We start from the raw sequence: 25,654 nt of genomic DNA, 5'->3' as shown, positions 1-25,654 counted from the left end.
CATTCACTCAACAAACATTTACTGCGTGCGTATCATGCGCCAGGCATTGTGACAGAAGCTGGTGCGAAAGATCCCCGCATTACAAGGAGCGCTCAACCCCTGTCAAGGGTCAGCCCCTAGTGCGTAGCGGGGCCTGGAGGCCGGGAGGGGCCAAGGGCCAGCTCGCGAGGCTCCCGGCGGCTCGGAGTCCGTAGCAGGGTCCAACCGTCTCTAACGGTCCAAGGACCCAGACAGCGGCTGGAATGCACTCTTCCAAAGCAAACCGCCGTCTGCAGAAACCCTCCCCTTTTCTCGCCCCCACAGAAACGGCCCGGTGGCTTGTGCCTTCGCGCCTGTTGCCCCGACCCGTCTCCCTTTAATCCCCAGGAAAGGGGGGGCCCCTGATGACCGCCCTACCCACAGCTCCCTTACCACGGGGTGCTCCGAACTCGGGTCCCTCTCCTGCTGCAGTGTCGGTGCTCCTCGTCTGTTCATTCCTCGACAGAGAAGTAGAGTGAGCCCCTCACTCTCTGCCGCGCAATTCCTTCCCCTTGGCTTTCTCTCCATCTCTACGAAGCCTATTTAATGTTTTCCCGCAAAAAAAAAAAAAAAATGTTTTCTGTGTCTCCTGAGTCCCTGTCACAGTATGGGGACTGATCGAGGCAAAAGATCGCAGAAGAAACAAGTGGCGGATCATCGCCCATCAGGAGGCGGCTGCCCCAATGGTCAATGGGTTGTGGGGTCGCACTGGCTTTGTACAAAGGCACTAATTTTGTGCGAACGGTGATGCGGCTAAGTGATGCCACCCCCTCGCACCTTGGGAGCGCGATTTTTCCCCACAGGCTTAGGAGATGGAAGCCTCCTCGGTAATTGGCCTAGAGATTGGCAGGGAGTACTACGCGAGCCTCTAATTGGCTGTTTAATACTCAGCAGGTGCAATCTCAATTAACGATGTCGGCTTTCCCTGGAGCCTATTGGCTGACCTGGTGGGCCGGCTTTGAATTCCATCCGGGTAATTGGGTAGCAGCACGCAGCAGCGCCGTCGCTCAGGGGCAGCCCCCGCGAGGATTGGTTATGGGGGGGAAGACTGATTGGTCAGGCTGCGAGCCGGGCATTGATTGGTGCGGACGGGCTGCGGGGGCGGGGAAGTGGCGGCTGAAGCTAGGACCGCGGGGTTCCGAGTGGCGGTGCGAGTGAGAGGAGGCGACGGCGTCTGGCTTGAGGTGTGAGGCGAAGCGCGCGACGGCTGACTCGAGGAGCAGTAAAGGCGGGGACCGGGAGCGGAGGTTTGGGGAGTGAGGGAGGCTGGGCCAGGGGCGCCAGTGGCAACAAGGAGGCGGAAATGTGGGGCTTGGGGAAGGGAGGCGACCCCGGACGAGGCGAGGGTGTGGGGAAAGCTTTACCCCACCCCGAGGCTAGTAACCGTATCCAGGGGAAATGCGCTCGTCCTGGGATTAAGCCAAGACGGACCCTTGCACCAGTGCGGGAGGGTTTGCCCCAAGCCAATCACCGTCAGTTTATCAGTTTGCCTTTTATTTTCCACAGATTTTTCTTTAATTATCTCTGATAGGATGACTATTTACAGTCATCAGAGTAAGGGGGTTTTGTTTGTTTTTCCAACTTCCCTCTTTAGTTCTTAATACAGATAGAATCGTGGGTTTTGGCTCAAGACTCCCATGTCAGAGCTACTCTTTTCTCAGCTTGCGAGAAGTGGGTGGAGGCTTTTTTCACGCACTGCTTTAAAAATAAATGTGGCAAGGATGAGAAAATCGAATGAGCTGCTTCAGTTCAACAAGCCGATCACCATGTTTTAGGTACTTTGTAAGTTCTGGTTGTTAGGAGATACTGGAGTGATAGATCCTTACCCCCATGGAGCTCACTTTGTGTTTTGAAATGCATATCAGATAGTTGTTAGCAACTGTTTAATACAAATGTCAGGAAACTTCAAAGTTAGCTTTTTCTGAAAAGCGTTGTCTAGCCATATTTCTCAACCTTGAAATGACCCACATGTCTCCTCTTTACCTGGTTTCCCCTAGGAGCTGTGCTCTTAAGTTCTAGTCTCTTCTTCACATTCAATTTGCAGTAATAAAATCAAACATAAGCTAGCATTTGGTACTATACAGTTATTCCCATTTTCATCATATTTCCCACTTTTATTTTTCTTAAGAGAAACTTCACAATATGAAAGGATATGTAAATTGTAAACAAAACTATACTTGATTAATATTAATCAAGTAGATTTTTTGTGAGACATCAGCTGATAACAAAATTAGCACAGAGTTCATTTGTAATATTTGAAGAGATGTTAGTAAAATTTAGGTTTTGGTTCAAATAGAAGTCACCCGATAAATTCATCTTTGTCATGGACATTCATCTTCCTGCCACCCACACTCCCTCCACCACCAAAACATCAGTATTCTATCTCAAATGCTACCATCTACTCAAATGAGAAACCTGGTAGCCAGCTCCTTGGCTCACCCTCTAACCTTTCCATAAATCAATTGCTGGGTCTTGTGTGTTCTACCTTTGAAAACTCTCTGAACTGTCTGTCTACTTCTTTCCATCTCTATCACTGACACCTGGACTAGCCTCTGAATTGGTCTTCCTACACCTGCTGTTGCTGCTTTCAGTTCATTCTCACTACAGGCATAGCCATTAATCAAGAATTACAAGCAATGCATGTGTTATGAAGGGATGGTTGGTGTACTATGGAAACCAGTAGCAATGAAACCCAATTCAGTATAGCGGGTCATACTAGGGTCATTCTGTCCTCTCTCTGAGATGGAGAGAAATACATTTTGAGGTGTTCCAGGGACCCTTTGGAAAACCTCAAAGTTAGCTAGAGGTCAGACGAACTTTCTTTAGAATTTGATCTTCTGCGAAGTTTGTCAGAAATATCAAAAAGTTTTAAAACACTTGGTCAAGTAGGATCATAGGTCACTGTGGAACAATACTTATTCACTGAATCAAAGTGACAAAGATCTCAAAGGCAAATACAGGAATGTATTTCCATTCCTCATACCTTCTTTTTCCTGGAAACACGCCTCTTTCCTTGTATACTGAAATGTTTCGCTTATTCTAGTAGCTTAAATTACGTATATTAATTAGAAATCTCAGCTCTTTAAACCCTAATTTTTAATGAAAACTAAGAAGTAAGCAATTATTAACTGTCTTTTACATTAGCATTCTGTAGATTAGCAAGCTTATAAATAGTATTTATGGTTTCCAGAAAACACGTGCTTTTTTTTATAGTAAGTGTCTTAGTGTGGCACCAAACATATTAAATAGTTTCAGATATCTTTAGTTTCTTTGTAAAAGGAAGTCTGTGTTCAGTAACTAATGCTTCAGTATCTCATTTTATTTGGGAGTTATCTATTCAGTAGACTTACATCATTTAACTTAATTTAGCAAAACTCTAAAGTTTCAAATTATCGAAATCTAGAGAGTATTTTAAATAGACATTCCCAAAGATAATTATTCCTAAAGAGTTTACCTAAAAGTTCTTATCTCATTTACGTCTGTTTTATTTACTTAAAAGTTTCATCATATCAAGTTATATTCTTGCCAGCAAACTTTGCAACAGATATAATAAGGTCTTGTTTGATTTCCAGTAAACCTAGGTACAATAAAGGTATTATACTTAATGTTGATGATTCTAAAGGTATATATTGTTAATTAAACCAACAAGCTTAAGCTAACTTTAATACCTGATATTAATTCAATACTGAATATTTCCCAGATTGTTACCGGAAAACTGAGTTCACCTCTTGGTGGCTGTCAAGCCAAAAAACACAACCAAGCCAAAGATCGGGAGAAGGAAGGATTTATTTCTTGCAGCAAGTGAGGAGAACACTGAGGATCTTTTCTAAAGCAGTGTCTCCCCAAATAGCAAAATAGGGGAAGTTTTAAGTAAGGGTACATGCATATTCATGAAGGGGTTTGGGTGGTTGAGAGTCCAAGCTTTAGTTGATTGAAGTCGGGAGGGTCAGAAAAAGTCAACATCATCATCCCTTAGGTGCCAGTTGATCTGGTGGTTCAGTGCTTCAGGCTAATCTTTACCACTGAAACAGAACCAGGAGTCTTTACAACTGATATATTATCTTTGCCATCATTACTTCTCTTGCCTGAAAAGTCATTGTTTCTGCATTCTTTTGTTCCCTTAAAATCATTAATTACTGAGACCTGTTCAATGACAAGCATTGTGGCCAGGCTTGGATCACATAATGACTTGGGCCAAAAATGGCTTCTCTACTGTCCAGAAAACCATGCCTGGGGACCTCTTACCCTATCTGCTTACAAGATCATGTGAATCCGAAATTCCTTCCGGCCAGTTTCTTTTTTATTTCTAAGTATTTATATAAGTGCTTAATTTTCTTTAAGCCAGTTAAATAGAGTTCTTGTACAAATTAATTTTGGCAATACAACACATCTACAACACACATAGATAGATAGAAACAGATACCCCATAGTTTTCATTCCAAAATTTCAACCATGAATCAGCGACAAAAATATTAAACCCATCAGTAACAAGCTGTTGGATTCAAATTGGGTTTCTGGCACATGGAACAAATCAAAGTCACCTGTTTAGATGGCTAAACCTTTTTACTAATACTTATGGAGACACAGTTAAGATTTTGTCATTGACAAGTTCCAAATTACCTACACCCTTCCTGAAACTTGCATTTTATCTTTTTTTTTTTAATTGAAGTATAGTTGATTTACAATGTTGTGTTAGTTTCTGGTGTACAGCAAAGTGATTCAGCTATACATATGTACACATATTCTTTTTTCATATTTTCCATTATAGTTTATTATAGGATATTGAATATAGTTCCCTGTGCTATACAGTAGGACCTTGTTTATCTATTTTACATATAGTAGCTTGTATCTGCTAATCCCAAACTCCCAATTTATCCCTCCACTATCTGCTTTCCCCCTTGGTAACCATAAGTTTGTTTTCGAAGTCTGAGTCTGTTTCTGTTTTGTACATAAGCTCGTGCCATATTTTGGATTCCACATTTAAGTGATATCATATGTTATTTGTCTTTCTCTTTCTGACTGTCTTTACTTAGTATGATGATCTCTAGGTCCATCTATGTTGCTGCAAATGGCATTATTTCATTCTTTTTTATGGCTGAGCAGTATTCCATTGTGTATATGTACCACATCTTCACTCATCTGTCGATGGACATTTAGGTTGTTTCTGTGTCTTGGCTATTGTGAATAGTGCTGCCTGTATCTTCTTGAAGTATGGTTTTCTCCTGATATATGTCCAGGAGTGGGATTGCTGGGTCATATAGTAGTTCTGTTTTTAGTTTTTTAGGAACCCCCATACTGTTCTCCATAGTGGTTATACCAATTTACATTTCCAATAGCAGTGTAGGAGGGTTCCCTTTTCTCCACACCCTCTCCAGCATTTATTGTTTGTAGACTTTGTGATGATAGCCATTCTGACCAGTGTGAGGTGATACCTCATTGTAGTTTTGATTTGCATTTCTCTAATAATTAACAATGTTGAGCATCTTTTCATGTGCCTTTTGGCCATCTGTATGTCTTTGGAGAAATGCCTATTTAGATCTTCTGCCCATTTTTTGATTGGGATGTTTGTTTTTTTGATATTGAGCTGCATGAGCTGTTTGTAGTATAGTCTGAAGTCAGGGGTCCTGATTCCTCCAGCTCCTTTTTCTTTCTTAGGATTGCTTTGGCTATTCGGGGTCTTTTGTGTTTCCATACAAATTTAAAATTTTTTTGCTCTAGTGAAAAATGCCATTGGTAATTTGATAGGGATTACATTGAATCTGTAGATTGCTTTAGGCAGTATAGTCATTTTGACAATATTGATTTTTCCAATCCAAGAACATGGTATATTTTTCCATCTGTTTGTGTCATCCTTGATTTCTTTCATCAGCATCTTATAGTTTTCAGACTACAGGTCTTTTGCCTCCTTAGGTTTATTCCTAAGTATTTTATTCTTTTTGATGTGATGGTAAATGGGATTGTTTCCTTAATTTCTCTTTCTGATCTTTCATTACTAGTATATAGAAATGCAAGAGATTTCTGTGTATTAATTTTGTATCCTGCAACTTTACCGAATTCATTGATGAGCTCTAGTAGTTTTTGGGTAGCATCTTTAGGATTTTCTATGTATAGTATCATGGCATCTGCAAACAGTGACAGTTTTACTTCTTTTCCAACTTGGATTTCTTTTTTTTTTAATGTTTTATTTATTTATTTTTTACTTATTTTTGGCTGCATTGGGTCTTCATTGCTGCATACGGACTTTCTCTAGTTGAGACGAGCAGGGGCTGCTCTGCACTGTAGCGCGCAGGCTTCTCATTGCGGTGGCGTATCCTGTTGCAGAGCATGGGCTCTAGGCTCGCGGGCTTCAGTAGTTGTGGCACACGGGCTGAGTAGTTTTGGCTTTCGGGCTCTAGAGCACAGGCTCAGTAGTTGTGATGCATGGGCTTAGTTGCTCCACGGCATGTGGGATCCTCCTGGACAAGGGATCAAACCCGTGTCCCCTGCATTGGCAGTGGGTTCTTAACCACTGCGCCACCAGGGAAGTCCCAAATTTGGATTTCTTTTATTTCTTTTTTTTCTCTGATTGCCATGGCTAGGACTTCCAGAACTATGTTGAATAAAAGTGACAAGAGCGGACATCCCTTGTCTTGTTCCTGATCTTAGAGGAAATGCTTTCAGCTTTTCACCATTTATTACGATGTTAGCTATGGGTTTGTCACATATGGCCTTTATTATGTTGAGGTAGTTTCCCTCTATGCCCAGTTTCTGGAGAGTTTTTATCATAAATGGGTGTTTAATTTTATCAGAAGCGTTTTGTGCTTCTTTTTGAGATGATCATATGTTGGGTTTTTTTTTAACATCTTTACTGGAGTATAATTGCTTTACAATGGTGTTAGTTTCTGCTTTATAACAAAGTGAATCAGCTATACATATACATATATCCCCATATCCCCTCCCTCTTTCGTCTCCCTCCCACCCTCCCTATCCCACCCCTCTAGGTGGATCATATGGTTTTTAGTCTTCCATTTGTTAATGTGGTGTATCACACTGAACAATTTGCAGATATTGAAAAATCCTTGCATCCTTGGAATAAATCCCACTTGATCATGGTGTATGGTCCTTTTAATGTATTGTTGGATTCAGTTTGCTAGTATTTTGTTGAGGATTTTTGTATCTATGTTCATCAGTGATACTGGTCTGTCATTTTCTTTTTTTGTGGTAGCTATGTCTGGCTTTGGTATCAGGGTGATGGTGGCCTCATAGAATGAGTTTGGAGTGTTCCTTCCTCTGCATTTTTTGGAATAGTTTCAGAAGGATAGGTCTTAACTCTAAATGTTTGATAGAATTTGCCTGTGAAGCCATGTGGTCCTGGACTTTGTTCATTGGAAGTTTTTAAATTACTGATTCAATTTCAGTACTGGTAATTGGTCTGTTCATATTTTCTATTTCTTCCTGGTTCATACTTGGAAGACTATACCTTTCTAAGAATTTGTCCATTTCTTCTAGGTTGTCCGTGTGTTGGCATATGGTTGCTTGTAGTAGTCTCTTATGATACTTTGTATTTCTGTGGTGTCAGTTGTAACTTTTTTCATTTCTAATTTTATTGATTTGAGCTCTCTACCTTTTTTTCTTGATGAGTCTGGCTAAAGGTTTATCAATTTTGTTTATCTTTTCAAAGAACCAGCTTTTAGTTTCATTGATCTTTTCTGCTGTTCATCTCTCTTTCATTTATTTCTGCCCTGATTTTTATGATTTCTTTCCTTCTACTAACTTTGGGTTTTGTTCTTCTTTCTCTAGTTGCTAGGTGTAAGGTTAGGTTGTTTGAGATTTTTCTTGTTTCCTGAGGTAGGATTGTATTGCTATAAACTTCTGTCTTAGAACTGCTTTTGCTGTGTCCCGATTTTGGAGCATCGTGTTTTCATTTTCATTTGTCTCTAGGTATTTTTTGATTACCTCTTTGATTTCTTCAGTGATCCATTGGTTGTTTAGTAACATATTGTTTAGCCTCCACTTGTTTGTTATTTACAGTTTTTTTTTTCTTGTAGCTGATTTCTAATCTCATAGCGTTGTGATTGTTGTGGTTGGAAAAGATGCTTGATACGATTTCAGTTTTCTTAAATTTACTGGGGCTTGCTTTGTGGCCCAGTATGTGATCTATCCTGGAGAATGTTCCATGTACACTTGAGAAGAATGTGTATTCTGCTGCTTTCAGATGGAATGTTCTATAAATATCAATTAAGTCCATCTGATCTAATGTATCATTTAAGGCCTGTGTTTCCTTATTGATTTTTTGTCTGGATGATCTGTCTATTGATATAAGTGAGTTGTTAAAGTCCCCTACTATTAGAGTATTACTGTCGATTTCTCCTTTTATGTCTCTTAACATTTGCTTCATATATTGAAGGGCTCTTATGTTGGGTGCATATATATTTACAATTGTTATATCTTCTCCTTGGATTGATTCCTTGATCATTATGTACTGTCCTTCTTTGTCTCTTTAAGTCTTTATTTTAAAGTCAATTTTGTCTGATATGCATATTGGCTACTCCAGCTTTCTTTTGATTTCCATTTACATGGAATACCCTTTTTCATTCCCTCACTTTCAGTCTGTACATGTCCCGAGATCTGAAGTGGGTCTATCGTAGACAGCACATATACGGGTCTTGTTTTTGTATCCATTCAGCCAGTCTATGTCTTTTGGTTGGAGCATTTCATCCATTTACATTTAAAGTAATTATTGATATGTTTGTTCTTATTCCCATTTTGTTAATTGTTTTGGATTTGTTTTTGTAGGTCTTTTTTCTTTCTTTCCTCTTTTGTTCTCCTCTCTTGTAATTTAATGACTATCGTTAGTGTTGTGTTTTGATTGCTTTCTTTTGTGTGTGTGTGTGTGTGTGTGTGTGTGTGTGTGTGTCTATTGTAGATTATTGGTTTGTGGTTACCATAAGATTTTGATATAGCAGTCTATATATATATATATATATATATATATACAAGATTGTTGTAAGTTGCTGGTTTCTTAATTTCAAATGCATTTCCAATATCCTGCTTTTGTACTTTCCTCTTCTCACGATTGCTGGTTTTGGTATCATATTTGTGTGTGGATGATTTCCTACATTTACTGTATGTTTGCCTTTACCAGTGAGCTTTCCCATTCATAATTTTCTTGTTTCTAGTTATGGCCTTTTCTTTTCCGCCTAGAGAAGTTCCTTTAGCATATGTTGTAAAGCTGGTTTGGTGGTGCTGAATTCTTTTAGCTTTTGCTTGTCCATAAAGCTTTTGATTTCTCCAAATCTGAAAAGAGCCTTGCTGGGTGGAGTATTCTTGGTTGTAGGTTTTTCCTTTTATCACATTAAATATATCGTGCCACTCCCTTCTGGCCTGCAGGGTTTCTGCTGAAAAATCAGCTGATAACCTTATGGGGATTCCCTTGTATGTTATTTGTTGCTTTTTTCTTGTTGGTTTTAATATTTTCTCTTTGTCTTTAATTTTTGTCAGTCTGGTTACTATGTGTCTTGGTGTGTTCCTCCTTGGGTTTATCCTATATGGGACTGTCTAGGCTTCCTGGACTTGTGTGTTTCCTTTCCCATGTTAGGGGAGTTTTTGGTTATTATCTCTTCAGATATTTTCTCAGGTCCTCTCTCTCTTTTTTTCTCCTTCTGGGACCCCTGTAATGTCAATGTTGGTGCATTTAACGTTGTCCCAGAGGTCTCTTAGACTGTCCTCATTTCTTTTCACTTTTTTTCTTTTTTCTGTTCTGTGGCAGTGATTTCCACCAATCTGTCTTCCAGCTCACTTATTCATTCTTCTGCCTCATTTATTCTGCTATTGATTCCTTCTAGTGTATTTTTCATTTCAGTAATTGTTCATCTCTGTTTGTTCTTTAAATTTTCTAGCTCTTTGTTAAATGTTTTATGTATCTTCTTGGTCTCTGCCTCCCTTCTTTTTCCAAGATTGTGGATCATCTTTACTATCATTACTCTCTTTTGTCTAACTTTCTGTGTTTGGCCTCTGTTCCTCAGGCTGCAGGATTATAGCTCCTCTTGCTTCTGGTGTCTGTCCCCCGGTGGGTGAGGTTGGTCCAGGGGCTTGTGCAGGCTTCCTGGTGGGAGGGACTGGTGCCTGCCCATTGGTGGATGGAGCTGGGTCTTGTCCCTTTGGTGAGCAGGGCCATGTCAAGGAGTGTGTTTAGAGGTGGCTGTGGGATCAGGATGACTTCAGGCAGCCTATCTGCTGATGGGTGGGGCTGTGCTCCCATCCTGTTAGTGTTTTGGCCTGAGGCGTCCTAGCACTGGAGCCTGCAGGCTATGGGATGGGGCCAGGTTTCAATGCCAAAATGGTGACCTCTGGGAGAGTTCACAATGATGAATATTCACTGGGGCCTCTGCCAACAGTGTCCTTGCCCCCATAGTCAGCCACAGCCAACCACTGCCTCCCCAGGAGACCCTCCAAGACCCACAGGTAGGTCTGGCCCAGGCTCCTGTGGAGTCACTGCTTTGCCCTGGGTCCCAGTGCATGTGAAACCTTGTGTGTGCCCTCCAAGAGTATTGTCTCTGCTTCCCCCAGTCCTGTGGAGCTCCTGCACTCAAGCCCCACTGACATAGCCAAATGCACTAGGGGCTCCTCTTGATGCCATGCCCACAGGCTGGGGAACCTGACATGGGGCTCAGAACTCTCACTCCTGTGGGAGAACCTGTACGATATAATTATCTTCCAGTTTGTGGGTTGCCCACCTGGTGGGTATGGGATTTGATTCTATCGCGAAAGCATCCCTTCTACCATCTCATTGTGGCTTCTTCTTTGTCTTTGGATGTAGAATATCTTTTTGGTAGGTTTGAATCTTTTTTGTAGATGGTTGTTCAGCAGTTAGTTGTGATTTTGGTGTTCTTGTGAGATGAGGTAAGCTCAAGTCCCTTTGTTCCACCATCTTGTCTCCCCAACACCCTTTAGACTTTTTAATGATGGCCATTCTGCACAGTGTGAGGTAGTACATAATTGCAGTTTTGATTTGCGTGAAATTTGTGTTTTAAAAAGATGGTCCGGGGAATTCCCTGGCGGTCTGCGCTTCCATTGCAGGGGACCCCATTCGATCCCTGGTCAGGGAACTAAGATCCCACAAGCCACAGCAGCCCAGCCAAAAAAAGAAGAAGAAAAAAAAAAAAAAGATGGTCCAGGTAAGAGTTCCTGGAGAAGATCAAATAGAATATTTGCATCTCAAAGGCATAGGAGGAGAAAGGCAAGTTCCTCCTAGGAGGACTTTGTTCCTTAAAGCCTAGAATTTTGTTTTTCAATACTTACAAGCCTCGGGAATTCCCTGGTGGTGCAGTGGTTAAGAATCCACCTGCCAGTGCAGGGGACACAGGTTCGAGCCCTGGTCCGGGAAGATCCAACATGCCGCGGAGCAACTAAGCCTGTGCGCCACAGCTACTGAGTCTGCGCTCTAGAGCCCACAAGCCACAACTGTTGAAGCCCGCAAACCACAACTACTGAAGCTCACGTGCCTAGAGCCTGTGCTCCGCAGCAAGAGAAGCCACTGCAATGAGAAGCCCGTGCACCACAACGAAGAGTAGCCCTCACTTGCTGCAACTAGAGAAAGCCCATGCACAGCAATGAAGACCCAATGCAGTCAAAAATAAATAAAAAATTAATTTAAAAAGAAACAAGCCTCTTAATAGGTGAGGTTGGGGAGTGGTGAAAGGTTTGGTGGGTTTTGTATTGTTTCTGGAGCCACACCTCTGTTCCTGTAAAGAGTAGAATTTTAAAACAAGGACAGTTGTTTTTAATTCCTCAAAGAATTGGGTGGCTACCTCAATGAAAGGACTGACATACCCATTCACCTCTGTTGGAATTTTACGTTCCCTCATTTAGCTTAGGGGACAAGGACCCCCCCAGTAAAATTCCTATCAGGCTCTGAATATCAGCTATGGTCAGTTTAGTCAGACCGGTGGCCTCCCATCTTGGTAATCCATTTACAAACACTTTTGAGGATCCTTCCTGGGTTTAAGAAATTCTTTAACTATGGCCTGCAGCCTCAGATGGTCCCATTTCTTTTTCTTTTTTTTTTTTGAAGTATAGTTGATTTACAGTGTTGTGCCTATCTCTACTGTACAGCAAAGTGGCTCAGCTTTACACATATATATTCTTTTTTTAATATTCTTTTCCATTATGGTTTATCCCAGAAGACATTGTTTATCCATTCTAAATGTAATAGTTTGCATCTACCAGCCCCAAATTCCCAGCCCATCCCTTTCCCTCCCTCTCTCTCCTGGCCTTGGCAACCGTGAGTCTGATCTCTATGTCTGTGAGTCTGTTTCTGTTTTGTAGATATGTTCATTTGTGCCATATTTTAGATTCCACATATAAGTGATATCATATGGTATTTGTCTTTGTGTTTCTGACTTACTTCACTTAGTATGATAATCTCTCGCTCTGTCCATGTTGCTGCAGATAGCATTATTTCGTTCTTTTTTATGGCTGAGTAGTATTCCATTGTATATATGTACCATATCTTCTTTATCCATTCATCTGTCGACGGACATTTAGGTTATTTCCATGTCCTGGGTATTGTGAATAGTGCTGCTATGAACATAGGGATGATGCAAGTATCTTTTTGAATTATAGTTTTGTCTGGGTACATGCCCAGGAGTGGGATTGCTGGATCATATGGTAATTCTATTTTTAGTTTTCTGAGGAACCTCCATACTGTTTTCCATAGTGGCTGCACCAACTTACATTCCTCAGGTGGTCCCGTTTCTAAAGGTAACCATTTAATAGTGTCTTCAGAGTAGAAAGGCAATTCAGATAGAGGATTACTAGAATGAGTACTCAAAAGGAGGATAGAGGGGAGCAGTAGTTAAAGTTTTAGGTACCATTAATCTTTCATTAGCCTTCTACAACAATTCTTTCAATGAGGCTATTTTGAAATTTTGGAGCTTTTGGGGGCTTCTGCATATCAATTAAAATGGGTACAATAGTTTAAGATGAAAGCTCTCTAAAATTTTAACAATTTAGAAGTTTTTCCAATTCAGAGGATCCAAAGCTTCAAAAAGCTAGCCCTATACAAATATTTCTCCCTGCTAACCTAATTTGTAAAAGAGAAACTCTTACCACTGTTTCCAGTAGACCCTGCAGGCAGACATACAGAAGACTGCCAGCTTTAACTGCATGCAAAAAAATCAGTTTGGGAATGCAAAAAGAGAACCCAATCTTGGCCATTTCCTGGTGGGGTTTCCTCTAATTTCCAATTAAGTACTTGCAAGCATACATAAACCCAGCTGGTATTCCCATAGGTGGCTGTCTGTCTGCACAGGAGCTGTTTGGCCTTTGAGACACGATTTGCCATTATTAATTTGGTAACCTAATTCAGATATGAGATATGATCTGAACAGCATTATGGGGACAGTGTGGTGGATCAAATGTGTGCTGCTTCTGAGTCTAGCTCCCCAAGAATGTTACGCTTTATGGTTGGGCAGGTACTTCTGCCAGTGGGGAGGTTTGGTCAATGCATGGTGCAGATACACAATGCACAGTAGAGAGAGGAAACCAAAGGGCAGAGAAAATTTTTTATGTTTAAATTATCCTTGACTTGCCTTAGAATATGAAATTTTATTTCATCACATGTGATTTATTTTTTTATTTTTCTCCTTTTTTTTTTTTTTGCGGTACGCGGGCCTCTCACTGTTGTGGCCTCTCCCGTTGCGGAGCACAGGCTCCGGACGCGCAGGCCCAGCGGCCATGGCTCACGGGCCCAGCCACTCCGCGGCATATGGGATCCTCCCGGACCAGGGCACGAACCCACGTCCCCTGCATCGGCAGGCGGCCCCTCAACCACTGTGCCACCAGGGAAGCCCACGTGTGATTTATTAAAGTGAAAAACAGAATGGTTGTAAGTGTATTGATGGACTAGGGAGTAAGACTATGAAGACGGAAGTGACGTGTCAGAGTGAGGATACTTAAGAGGGTACATCCTGTTCCCCTCGTAGGGGGTAGGTTTAGAATATAAGACTGTGAAGATGGTAGGCAGAGATGAGATTATAAAGAAACTTTCATGCCACTGAGCTTACATATAGGCAGCAGAATTGCTGAAGAATAAGAGGATGTGTATTCATTCAACAAATTATTATTGACCAAATATTTATTGAGTGGCTACTGTGTGCTAAGTACTGAGGAACAAAACAAAACAAAAAAATTCCTGCCTTTGGGGAGTTAACTTTCTAATGGGGAGGCAATCAAAGTGAACACCTTCCAGATTATTATAATGAATGACTTTTAATCATAGTGAAATGGAAAACTGTGGAAGGATTTGAGCAGATGAATAGCATTATTTGACTTACTCCAGCTGTTGTGTTGGGAATAAACTGGACAACGGCAAAAGCAGGGACGTAATTAAGAAGCAGTTGCAATAATCTAGACAAGAGATAATGGTGGTTTAGAGCATATGGTGGTCATAGCAGTGGAGAGGTTAAAAAGTGGTCAGATTCTGGATCATTTGAAAGTAGAACAAATAGGATTTGCTGACAGGATGGATGTGCTGTTTGAGGGGAAGAAGAGTAAGATTTTTAGCCTGAGGAGCTGAAAGAATGGAGTTGCCATTAACTGAGATGGCAAAGACTACAGGAAGAGGGTGAGATCAGGAGCTAGGTGTTGCATCTGTTAGGTTTGAGATGCCTATTAAACATCAAATGGAGACATCTCATAGGCAGTTGGATATACAGACCTGGAGTTCATGGGAATGGTTCTAACTAGATCTGTGAATTTGGGGATTAAATCAGCATATAGATGAGGTTTAAAGCCAAGACTGACTGAGACTTGATGTAATCCCCAGAGAAGTGAGGTAGAACAAAGAGGGCAAAGGACAGAGCCCTGGGGCACTCCAGTGTTTAGAGGTTAGAAAAAGGAGCGGGAACCAGCAAAACAGACTGATGGAGCAGCCAGAAAGGGAGAAGGAAAACCAGGAGAGAGTGATGTGAAGCCAAGGGAAGAAAGTGTCAGAAGAGGGAGTCACCAGCTGTGCCAGACCCTGGGAGGGGTGGGGGCTAAAGGGAGGACTAAGAATTGATCATTGGATTCAGCAAGTCCAAGTCACTGGTGACCTTGACAAGAGCAGTAAGAGTGGATTCGAGAAGAGAAATCGAACACAGAAGTATTGACGCTCTTTGAGTTTTCTTATAAAAGGAAGGGAAGAAATGCATTGTATTTAGAGGAGTAAGTGGAATTGAGAAAGGATTTTCTTTAAGAAAGGAGAAATAATAGCATGTTTGTCTGCTGATAGAAAGATTCAGTAGAGAGGAAAACATTAATGATGCAGGATAAGGAAGGAGAGCAACATTTATATGGAGCAGAGATAGTTCATCAATGACTACAGGAAAGAAGATAGAATATTTAGGCACAGATGGAGATAGGTGGGTCAGTTTGGAAGTTTGTTAATATTTTCTCTTTCTTAGTGAAATAGGAAGCAAAGACATCAGTTGAGAGGGAGGATGGAGAAGGAAGCACTAGAGGTTTGAGAAGAGGCAGTATGAAATAATTGGGAGGGTGAGAAAGTACATGGAATAAGGAAATAGAGTGAGGGACATATTGAAATATGCTAGGCAGGGCTCCCCTGGTGGCGCAGTGGTTGAGAACCCGCCTGCCAATGCAGGGGATACGGGTTCGAGCCCTGGTCCCGGAGGATCCCACATGCCGTGGAGCAACTGGGCCCGTGCACCACGACTGCTGAGCCTGCGCTCTAGAGCCCGCGAGCCACAACTACTGAGCCCACACGCCACAACTACTGAAGCCTGTGTGCTGTAACTACTGAAGCCTTCGCGCCTAGAGCCTGTGCTCCGCAACAGGAGAGGCCACCGCAATGGGAGGCCCGCATACTGCAACGAGGGGAGGCCTGCGTACCGCAATGAGGCGTGGCCCCCGCTCACTGCTACTAGAGAGAGCCCATGCGCAGCAACGAAGACGCAACACAGCCAAAAATAAATAAATAAAATTAATTTAATAAATAAATTAAAAAAATATATATGCTAGGCAGCAAAATGAAGACACAGCGTCAGAGAGAGACTAACAGCAAGAAGGCCATTGCAGTGGTCTAAATGAGATTTGATGAGCTTCTGAGTCAATTCAGGTACAATATTGGGCTCATTAGCATATAGGTAGTAGTTCAAGCTTCAAGTATGAATAAAATTGCCCAAAGAGAGCAGACTGACAATAGCAATGGATAGAGGCCACTGGAAGACAAGCTCAAAACTCAGAAGACTCCTCCAGGTAAACAGGAAGAACCATGGGAAAGAGGGCACAGAGGTAAGATTAGTTAAGGCTTATATGTGCCATCTAGGTTGATTACCTGGGAAGTTGTAGTTTTGATGAAGGAACAGGAGAGAACCCCATTTCACTGTTAGATGAGGAGTAAGTAGAAATACGGAGTACAGATAGTAAATAGACCACACTTGCAAGAAAGAAAAGTAGAAGTAGCAAAGCCTGAAACTAGGCCTGGAAAGCCATTCCTTGCAGAGAGAACAGCTTCTGGAAAGACCAGGAGGTATAGAAGTGCACATATAAGGAATTTTAAATAGTTTGATATGAAAACTAAATTTTTAAAAATATTTGATTCATTTCATTTTTTGTTCCTTTGTCTTTTAAAACTGATCAGTGTATAGTTCTCTTTGGGGGAATTGGGGAGGAAGAAGTAACCTTCTATTTAGTTGTATGTATATGTGTCCCTTAGCTAACTTTAAAAAAAAAAATACCAAGACTTTCACATGAAGTAGACTTTGAGACTGCTCAAGCTCTTGAAATGGGAAATTAGGCAGTAATATTCTTCTTAATATTGTAATGTGTTCCCATTCTCTACCTGTCATAAAATTTGTATGAAAGCTCCTTTTCCTTCATTTGCTTATTTTAGGAGGCAGCAGAAAATGTCCACTGAACGGACTTCTTGGACAAGTTTGTCCACTATTCAGAAAATAGCACTGGGCCTCGGGATCCCAGCCAGTGCAGTGGTTGCCTATATCCTATACCGCAGATATAGGGAAAGCAGAGGTATGTGAATCCATGACTGTACATACGGAAATGTTTAAACTATGTTCTGGCCTTGTTAAATTGAAATGAAAACTTTCCTTCCAGACTGGGTATCATTTGTTGGGATGTAATTGGCTTTCTCTGAGGGATCTTTTTTTTTTTTTAATAAATTCATTTATTTTTTATTTTTGGCTGCATTGGGTCTTCGTTGCTGCGCGCGGGCTTTCTCTAGTTGCGGCGAGCGGGGGCTACTCTTCGTTGTGGTGCACGGGCTTCTCATTGTGGTGGCTTCTCTTGTTACAGAGCATGGGCTCTAGGTGCGTGGGCTCCAGTAGTTGTGACACATGGGCTTAGTTACTCCGCAGCGTGTGGGATCTTCCCGGACCAGGGCTCGAACCCGCATCCCCTGCATTGGCAGGTGGATTCTTAACCACTGCACCACCAGGGAAGTCCCTGTGAGGGATCTTTGGAACAAAGTTTTTTCTCTTCTATGTTAATGTGAAGCTAGTCTGTGAAATAAAGAACTCATTTTATCATTCTTTTGATCTCTTCCCTTCAGCAACACCAGCACTACAATGGGTTCTTTCTTTCTCCTTCTTTTATACCCATACACTTGTTTATATTTTCCTTCTATTGTTAGAAGGCTAACTGTCCAGTCCAGTTTCCCCACAGGTTGGACCTAGGGAGTAGGACCTAGAGAAATGATTTACATACAGAGGAGAGAAATTCTGAACCTAGTGGGCTCCTCAGGCAACTTCTAGCCTTCATTCTTCTCCAGGAGTCGTGTCTTGGGGGAAGTAGTTTGCCCAGAATCCATCACTCCTTCCTTGCAGAACCAAATGACTTTCCGTGTTTTAGCATATGAAAACAGTAGCCCAGAGAGAATGCCCATCTTCTGGTCTTCCAGGACCTTTTAATTCCCACTCAGATGCTACTTCTCCTTCTCTTTATGGTTGAAATCCTCAGTTTATCTCTTGCATCCACATCTCTTTGATAGCTAGATTCAGGGGAGGGCAGGTAGTAGCTTTGGGTATTATCTAAGTATGATCTGACGATCTATGCAGAAGAGCGGCTGACATTTGTTGGGGAGGATGACATCGAGATAGAGATGCGAGTCCCCCAGGAGGCTGTGAAGCTCATCATTGGCCGGCAAGGAGCCAATATTAAACAGGTAACTGTGTGAGCAGGCAACGGCTTTCCCAGGGATTGATTCTGCTTTCCCTTCTTTGCCCCCATTCCATAAAACCCACTCACACCATGTATATTTTAAACAGAAAAAATACAGGAACTTATTAGGTAACTGCTATTTTCCTTCTAGAGATGAGTACTTCTCCCTAGAGAATGGGTGACTTAACTTGAAATGGGGATTTTTAATTGGATGATTCTCAGCCTGGTATAGCTTGAATCATTCCTTTCTACTATGGAATTATGAACTCTCATTAATTGACAGTAACTAATTAATTGCTCCCTGATTCTTTTTACCATCTCCTGTTGTTCAGTTGGAACGTCAGTGAAATAAAATAATTGATTCTCTAATCCAAATTAGGGGGAAAGAGTGTTCTAAACACAGAGAAACTGTTTTGGATTAACTGCTATTTGGGGTTACCTTTGTCTCTAATCTCCTTCCATAAGTACACGTAATTGAGGACTGCTTATAGCACCCTGATTTCACTGATTACTGTGTCCAGTTCCGTCTACCTCCAGGGTTAGGTTTAGAGTATCCTTAGCTGACCCAGATGAGAGCTCATCCAGAGTGTACTACCACATATCCTTTTCTCTGCAGCTACGAAAACAGACAGGTGCTCGGATCGATGTGGACACGGAGGATGTAGGAGATGAGCGGGTGCTGCTTATCAGTGGTTTTCCTGTTCAGGTGTGCAAGGCCAAAGCAGCAATTCATCAGATCCTGACTGAGAGTACCCCAGTGTCTGAGCAGCTCTCAGTTCCCCAGAGATCTGTGGGCAGAATCATAGGTACCACTGGACAGCTTCCTCTGCTGTTTCCTTTTTTGTTTACCTTTGCCTTTCTTTCACACCTTCCCAAGGGTTTCTCCTGACCTACTTCGCTTCACCTTGCTGAGAAAAAAAGGCAGGGACATTGAGACCAGAGCTTTACTTTTTTACAGAAGTAAAATCAGTGGTAAAGCAAAACTCATTATCTCAAGAGGTTGTATGATCTGAACCTTACAAATAGGTTCCAGAAGGGTTCAGGTAAATGTATTTACCTCAGATTTTTAAAGGGAAGCTAAGGATGCTCATTTTATCCCAAATCTTTCAAGACAGTGCTCTAGAAAGCACCTATTATGCCTTCCCATGGAGCATTCCTTACGCTGCTGGAAGAGGCAGAGAAATGTCCTGTTCCTGGTCCAGTGTTTCACACACCGTGTAGGGTATCTTCTAATGAAGTGGGGATGTAAAGTATGCCGAGTGGCCAAAAAATGCAAGTGACATGACCACATTAACCTAGCCAATGTGTAGAATTTAAATAAAATGGATAGAGCAAATAATCCAGTATTCCCCTTAGTATAGTACAGATTTCAGTAGCTCCTGCTTTCCATTCACTATCTTCCATTCTGTTTAGTTTGAAAATGAGAACTGACTCTCCCCTCCTAGTATGTACAAAACAGTGGTGTCTCTAGTAGTTCAGGTTACTGAGGAGGGAAGGACAGGTTTTTATGTATTATTCAATGCAGGGAGAGGCGGCGAGACAATTCGTTCTATCTGTAAGGCCTCGGGAGCCAAAATAAACTGTGACAAAGAATCAGAGGGGACATTGCTACTATCAAGACTTATAAAAATCTCAGGAACACAGAAGGAGGTGGCAGCAGCTAAGGCAAGTAGCTGATAGATTTGAATTGTATCTAAGAGTGAGAAGAACACTTTACTCCATCCCAGGTCAATATCTGGCCACGTAGATATCATCCCTTGTCTTATTTTCCACAGCATTTGATACTGGAGAAAGTTTCAGAAGATGAAGAACTTAGGAAGAGAATTGCTCATTCTGCAGAAACCAGAGTCCCACGGAAGCAGCCAATCAGCGTAAGAAGAGAGGAAGTGACAGAGCCAGCTGGGGCTGGAAAGCCAGCTTTATGGAAAAACACTGGCACTAGCTTGGAGCAGGCTGCACCTCTGGCAGTTCCTCCCCGCAGAGGAGGTGGCGACACGTCTGTTGTAGGACCAGAAGAGCGTTCCTGCAGGAAACCTAATGATGACAACCTTCAGAAGTTTGGAGCCCAGACCAGTCCAGAGACATCCATGTTTGAAAGTATGTAAGAAAGAGGGAACCCATGAGCCATATGGAAGATAGAAAAAGTGGCTTAGATAACCCAAAATAGGAAACAATAAAAAAAAAATTCTGTTTTCTCGACTACACTTACAAGTCTTTAATCACAGATAGGACTTTCTGGCAATATTTTACTTGGGATTAGTACTAAGCACAAATACTTTTTTTCTGAATACAAACCAGCTAATAATTTTAGAAAACAATATAGAAATATGCTAGTTCACAGGAAACTAGTCTGTGAGTAATAGATCAAATAATTGAATTACATGGTATTCTTCCTCCAGACCTATTTATTTAAATAAGTAAAATACTGAGTCCAGTTTTTTTCCTGAATCATTACTGTTTTAAAAAATCTACCTCATTCAAGAAGAATAAAAAGGCTGTGGGCTGTTTCTTCTATGTATAGGTACTAGGATGGGCAGGGAAGACCAGGGCCCCTAAGAGGTTCATAGACTTGTCCAGGGTCACATAATGAGTCAGTGGTAGAAAGGGATCTGGAACAGGCCCACATCTGTCCATGTATCTTCTCCCTGGTCCATGCTGCAGCTAGCATATGGGGATTTCCCTTCATTATAACTGGTGGCTGATTTGAATATGTGGCAGATGACTAAGAATGTGACCGAACTCTTATTACTCAGATACATAGAAAGGAACAGAACATAGCTTAGTATTTTTCTTCAGGATGTTCTTGTATGATGCATCTAGTTGTCACTCTAGCCATTTTTAAATGGTGGTAGCCACTGGGTATTTGTACCTCTCACCCTCCTGATGCAGTCTTCCCATTTCAACCAGAGATGATTCTAGTAATGGTCACCATATTAGGTAATAATGATTCTGCAGCTTAACTTGCTTATCCCTGTGGTTAGTCCCCAGTCCAGACTTCAGTTTCCATGCTGATGAATTCCTAGAAGTCTATGTCTCTGCCTCTGAACATCCTAACCACTTCTGGATCCAAATCATTGGCTCCCGCAGCCTGCAACTGGATAAGCTTGTCAGGGAGATGACCCAGCACTATGAAAATAGTCTGGTGAGTTGCCATAGGGACAGGGCAGGGGTTTGATGGAAAGCGGGCATATCTTTTTCATTGTGACATATTCTCTTCCCTTTTCTGTGGAGCAGCGGCTTGTTCTTCCTTCCTTCTGGTATCCACGGTTTACTTTTTGGCCTACCCCTTCCTAACTCTGCCCTCTCCTGCCTCCTCATCCCCTTGTGTAGCCTGAAGACTTGACTGTGCATGTAGGAGACATTGTCGCAGCACCTTTACCTACAAATGGTTCCTGGTATCGAGCCCGAGTCCTTGGCACCTTGGAGAATGGGAACCTGGACCTCTACTTCGTTGACTTTGGAGATAATGGATATTGTCCACTGAGGGACCTCAGGGTGCTCAGGTCAGCGTGGGGGACAGGCTGGAGTCAGGCTGGAGTCTCACTTACTGACTCAGTCCTGGCCGTAGGGTGGTGAGCTGTTGGCACTTATCACCAGGGGGCGTTGGAAGAGAACCTCTTTACAGTGCTCAGATGATTATCATCTTCTGCAGGGCTAACTGCTGTCTAGAAGCCAGGAATATAAGAAGGCCCTTCTGGCACTAGGATTCTAATTTGAATTTCTTTCATTTTAGGAGTGACTTCCTAAGCCTTCCATTTCAAGCAATAGAGTGTAGTCTGGCACGGATAGCCCCCTCAGGTAAATTAGTCCTATTACCTATTGACTTTGCCTCCATATAGAATAACTTTCATAGAGCACGTGGGAGGGAGTCTCACATTCCCAGGCTTTTTGAGTTCTGGGGGCTCAGGTGCCTTTTCATCACCAGTGCTAGAAAGCAACGGTCAGAAACGTGCCTGGCAGTCAGACATAGGTGCCTTTTGAAGTAGACAAAGGTAGTTCCGGTTTTCCTCCAGGACATAATCCCACCCCCGTCAGCACTGACCCCTTCTTAGGCTCTCTCTACAATTTTTTATGAGGTGAACAATGGGAAGAGGAAGCTTTGGATGAGTTTGACAGACTCACTCACTGTGCTGGGTGGAAGCCCCTGGTGGCCAAGATCTCTAGCTACGTCCAGTCTGGGATCTCAACTTGGCCCAAGATCCACTTATACGACACTAGCAATGGGAAGGTAAGACTGGGGTTCACACGTTGCTCACTGTCTCTTCAGTGTATTTATAGCCTCATTTACTTTTTCTCTCCCAGAAACCCTTATTTGATGATATTCCTAACTCATAAGATCCTGCATACTGAACCACCAAAGGAATTTTTTAAAGTATCAATCCTAGCTCTTCTGCCCTATTTCCTCTGATTTGCCCTTCCTTCAGAGAGAACATCGTTCCCTTTTCATCTTTCTTCTCAGAAACTTGATATTGGGTTAGAATTAGTTCGTAAAGGATACGCAATTGAGCTTCCTGAAGACATGGAAGAAAACAGAGCTGTCCCAGTAACGTCGCCCAATGTGGTGAGTGAGCATTGTAGTCATTCAGGGTGCTGCTTGGGGGCAAATCTGGTGCCTTGAGACAAGAGGGCTTCTAGTCGTGCATGAGAGTTTGTAGAGCGTTCTCTTCTCTTAAGGACTCTGAGTTGCTCCACTAGTTGGTCAGAGAAGACCTTGTGTGCCTCAGCAGCCAAACCGGATTCTGTGAGCAAAATGATGGGGCGGCTTCTCCTTTCCCACCAGCCAAACACATTCTTCCTTTTTCTCTTGTTTTCATCCCTTCAGGCCACAGAAACAGATGTCTCTCTCCGCAGCACAGTCACTGAGACCAAGAAGAGTCCTGGAGAGATGGCGCATACCCTGTCCTGCCTCAGTTTATTAGGTACAAACAGCATTTTCTCCCTAGAGCATCTCTGGACGTTACCATTTCTTAATCAGCCTCTCCAACTAGGGAGGTTGTTAAGACTTACCTCTTAACCCAGGTGGTCATCGAGCACCAAGAAGCCCATTTTTTCCCCTGAGCCTCAGTGGCAGTGCCTGCTAAATTAGGGCAGTGTCTGACTTTATCCTCATTTCCCCTACATAGAAGCTGCCTCTGTGTCTGGTGATGATAACCTTGAAGATGACTACTTAGTCTGAAATCACCTTCAGTTGCCTCAGCCATCCACTTTGCGGTAAGTAGAGCTATCATCTATCTGTAGCAACAGGAAAGTAATGAGGGTGACAACAGGGGCCTTGCCTCTTCCCCATAGCCCATCTTACCACTACTTCTCTGCAGCTGCTTCCCTGTAGCTTTACTTTCAGACTGAGCCCTTTCAAGCTTTTTGTGTCTTTGTGTCTTTGGCAGGATTTGGCATAAGATTTGGTGCCTGGAGAGAGGAGCCTGTGATAGAGATCAGTGCAGTTCTTCTTTCATTATATACACGATCTGGCTTGCTGTGGACCAAATGCATTTGCTCCTTCCACTGGACTACCGGAAAGTGTGAGGGGTGGAGGGAGACAAACACATGCCCCTACTCCCCTGCCACCCCTATGCCACTTCCAGTGTTTGAGTCCTGCTGTGCTACTTCCAGCCTGCTCAGTGTGCAGCTAGCTCCCCTCGACCACTCACAAAGCACACTACTGCTAGGCTGTGTCCTTTGGAGGCTGGGAAACAGCCAGGGTTTGGTTATTGGAAATGATGATTCTGCAGACTCCTGACTCACCTCATCAGGTGACTGGTTAAGGAGAGTTTTTTAAGTGGTGAACTCAAAGACTGCAGTTGAGTCGGGAGGCAAAGGCAAAACTCAGCCTAATTGTATTGAAAAGCCTCGGGAAGTGGGAAGAGGATACGCCTCCCAGCCTCAACTGCTGATATGTTATTGGAGACAAGGTTTTTGAAACAGTGCTCCAACTATTTCCCAGTAAACTTTGGTTAAAATACAAGTAGACAAGGAGAGAGGTGACTCAGGAAATATTCTAAATTGCTGGTATAGTGTCTATAATATATATGTATACACACGCAGCCATGGAGCTCATGGAGCTGTTCAAATCATTTGGGGTTCCTTTGCTGAATAAAGTTCTCAAGAAAATTATTTAAAACTAAATGCTGGTTGAATCACAAGGTGGAAACGAGTCTGTGGGTATCTTGTGAACTGAAATCTGGTGAAAATTGCCAAACACCTCACACAGAGGGGCCCATCTATGAAACATCTGTCCCTCTCACGCACAGATCATATTCTTGCCGTAAAGCAACTTCAGAATTAATCATTCACTAAGACCCCACCTAAAAGGAGTAGACTAGGATTCTAGAAACATGGGTTCTAGGGATAGATCTTTGCTGTGAACTTATGGGGCCTGTTTCCTTATAGCATCTCTCCGTTTCTGACAGTATTTTGAGGATCCAGTGAGAACTGTGAAGGTATTTGGAAGTAATGTGGGTGGTAGAATGATGACAAATGAACTTTTTTTTTTAAAGATCAGCAAGGTAAAGTAGAAGACTTAAAACTAGTATGTAAGGCTATCATATGCAGGATTTTTTAAATCTAGGAATTAGTGACGTCCACCCCTATACACATGGTAACTATATTTTCCCATAGACACAATTTTCAAATTTTATTGTCTTAGAAAAGTCTCAGTACCAAGTAGCAGAAAGGCTTCAGTGAAGGAGCATCTCTGAGTAGCTTGGGTAGTCCCACAGGAATCAGTGAAGGGCTGCCATTGATATGACATTTCAGACCTTGGCTGCACTCACTCAGTGAAGCAGGCTCGGCCCTGGAATTGGAGCTGCTGTACAACAGGGTCATGAGGCCAGTTAGTCCCCAGTTTCCTCAGCCTTTACGCCTTTTTTTTTTTTTGGAATATTTATTTTTTTAATTGAAGTGTAGTTGATTTACACTGTTGTGCCAATCTCTGCTGTACAGCAGAGTGACTCAGTTATACACATATAGACATTCTTTTTTTATATATTCTTTGCTATTATGGTTTATCACAGGATATTGAATATAGTTCCCTGTGCTATCAGTAGGACCTTCTTATCAGCCTTTACTCTTGAGGGGTCCCCTGATAGAAATCATTCATAGGACTTCTTGCTCTGGAAAATGAGTAGTGTCTCATTCTTTTTTTTTTTTTTTTTTTTTTTTTTTTTGCGGTACGCGGGCCTCTCACTGTTGTGGCCTCTCCCGTTGCAGAGCACAGGCTCCGGACGTGCAGGCTCAGTGGCCATGGCTCACGGGCCCAGCCGCTCCGCGGCATGTGGGATCTTCCCAGACCGGGGCACGAACCCGTGTCCCCTGCATCGGCAGGCGGACTCGCAACCACTGCGCCACCAGGGAAGCCCGTGTCTCATTCTTAACTGTAGTTTGTTACTGTGTATGAAAGCCTGTTCCTTTAATATGGCCTTTAAGCCTTGTCAGTTTACATTGCATTCTGATGGGTTCCCTATTCCAGTATAACTCTCTACGT

General features: G+C 42.4%; 1 protein-coding gene across 2 annotated transcripts; it reads left to right on the top strand.

Moving 5' to 3' along the window:
* Nucleotides 1-1,137: 1,137 nt before the first annotated feature.
* Nucleotides 1,138-23,801, top strand: TDRKH (tudor and KH domain containing). 2 transcript variants are annotated; one of them, XM_079920594.1, is made up of 14 exons: nucleotides 1,138-1,202; nucleotides 16,892-17,028; nucleotides 18,072-18,178; nucleotides 18,791-18,980; nucleotides 19,700-19,839; nucleotides 19,950-20,271; nucleotides 21,156-21,316; nucleotides 21,505-21,677; nucleotides 21,908-21,972; nucleotides 22,251-22,402; nucleotides 22,634-22,735; nucleotides 22,997-23,093; nucleotides 23,298-23,385; nucleotides 23,559-23,801. In XM_079920594.1, the coding sequence occupies exons 2-13, from the start codon at nucleotides 16,905-16,907 to the stop codon at nucleotides 23,348-23,350; spliced, it is 1,686 nt and encodes a 561-aa protein (XP_079776720.1). In that variant the 5' UTR covers nucleotides 1,138-1,202; nucleotides 16,892-16,904; the 3' UTR covers nucleotides 23,351-23,385; nucleotides 23,559-23,801. The 2 variants fall into 2 exon arrangements, with proteins under 2 accessions (XP_079776720.1, XP_079776719.1); XM_079920593.1 differs by lacking the exon at nucleotides 1,138-1,202 and having other exon boundaries at nucleotides 16,499-17,028.
* Nucleotides 23,802-25,654: the final 1,853 nt, after the last annotated feature.

The sequence above is a fragment of the Stenella coeruleoalba genome (assembly GCF_951394435.1).
Source record: "Stenella coeruleoalba genome assembly, chromosome: 1".
Classification (NCBI taxonomy): Eukaryota; Metazoa; Chordata; class Mammalia; order Artiodactyla; family Delphinidae; genus Stenella; species Stenella coeruleoalba.
Note: the sequence above shows the minus strand (reverse complement) of the source record. Positions and strands in the feature narration are given on the sequence as shown.

Bases quoted from the DNA above. Each gene is read 5' to 3' on its own strand.
- TDRKH (XM_079920593.1), top strand. From the start codon at position 16,857: ATGAAAGCTCCTTTTCCTTCATTTGCTTATTTTAGGAGGCAGCAGAAA. The intron at 21,317-21,504 runs GTGAGTTGCCAT...CCCCTTGTGTAG, and splicing joins AGCACTATGAAAATAGTCTG to CCTGAAGACTTGACTGTGCA. The intron at 21,678-21,907 runs GTCAGCGTGGGG...CTTTCATTTTAG, and splicing joins AGGGACCTCAGGGTGCTCAG to GAGTGACTTCCTAAGCCTTC.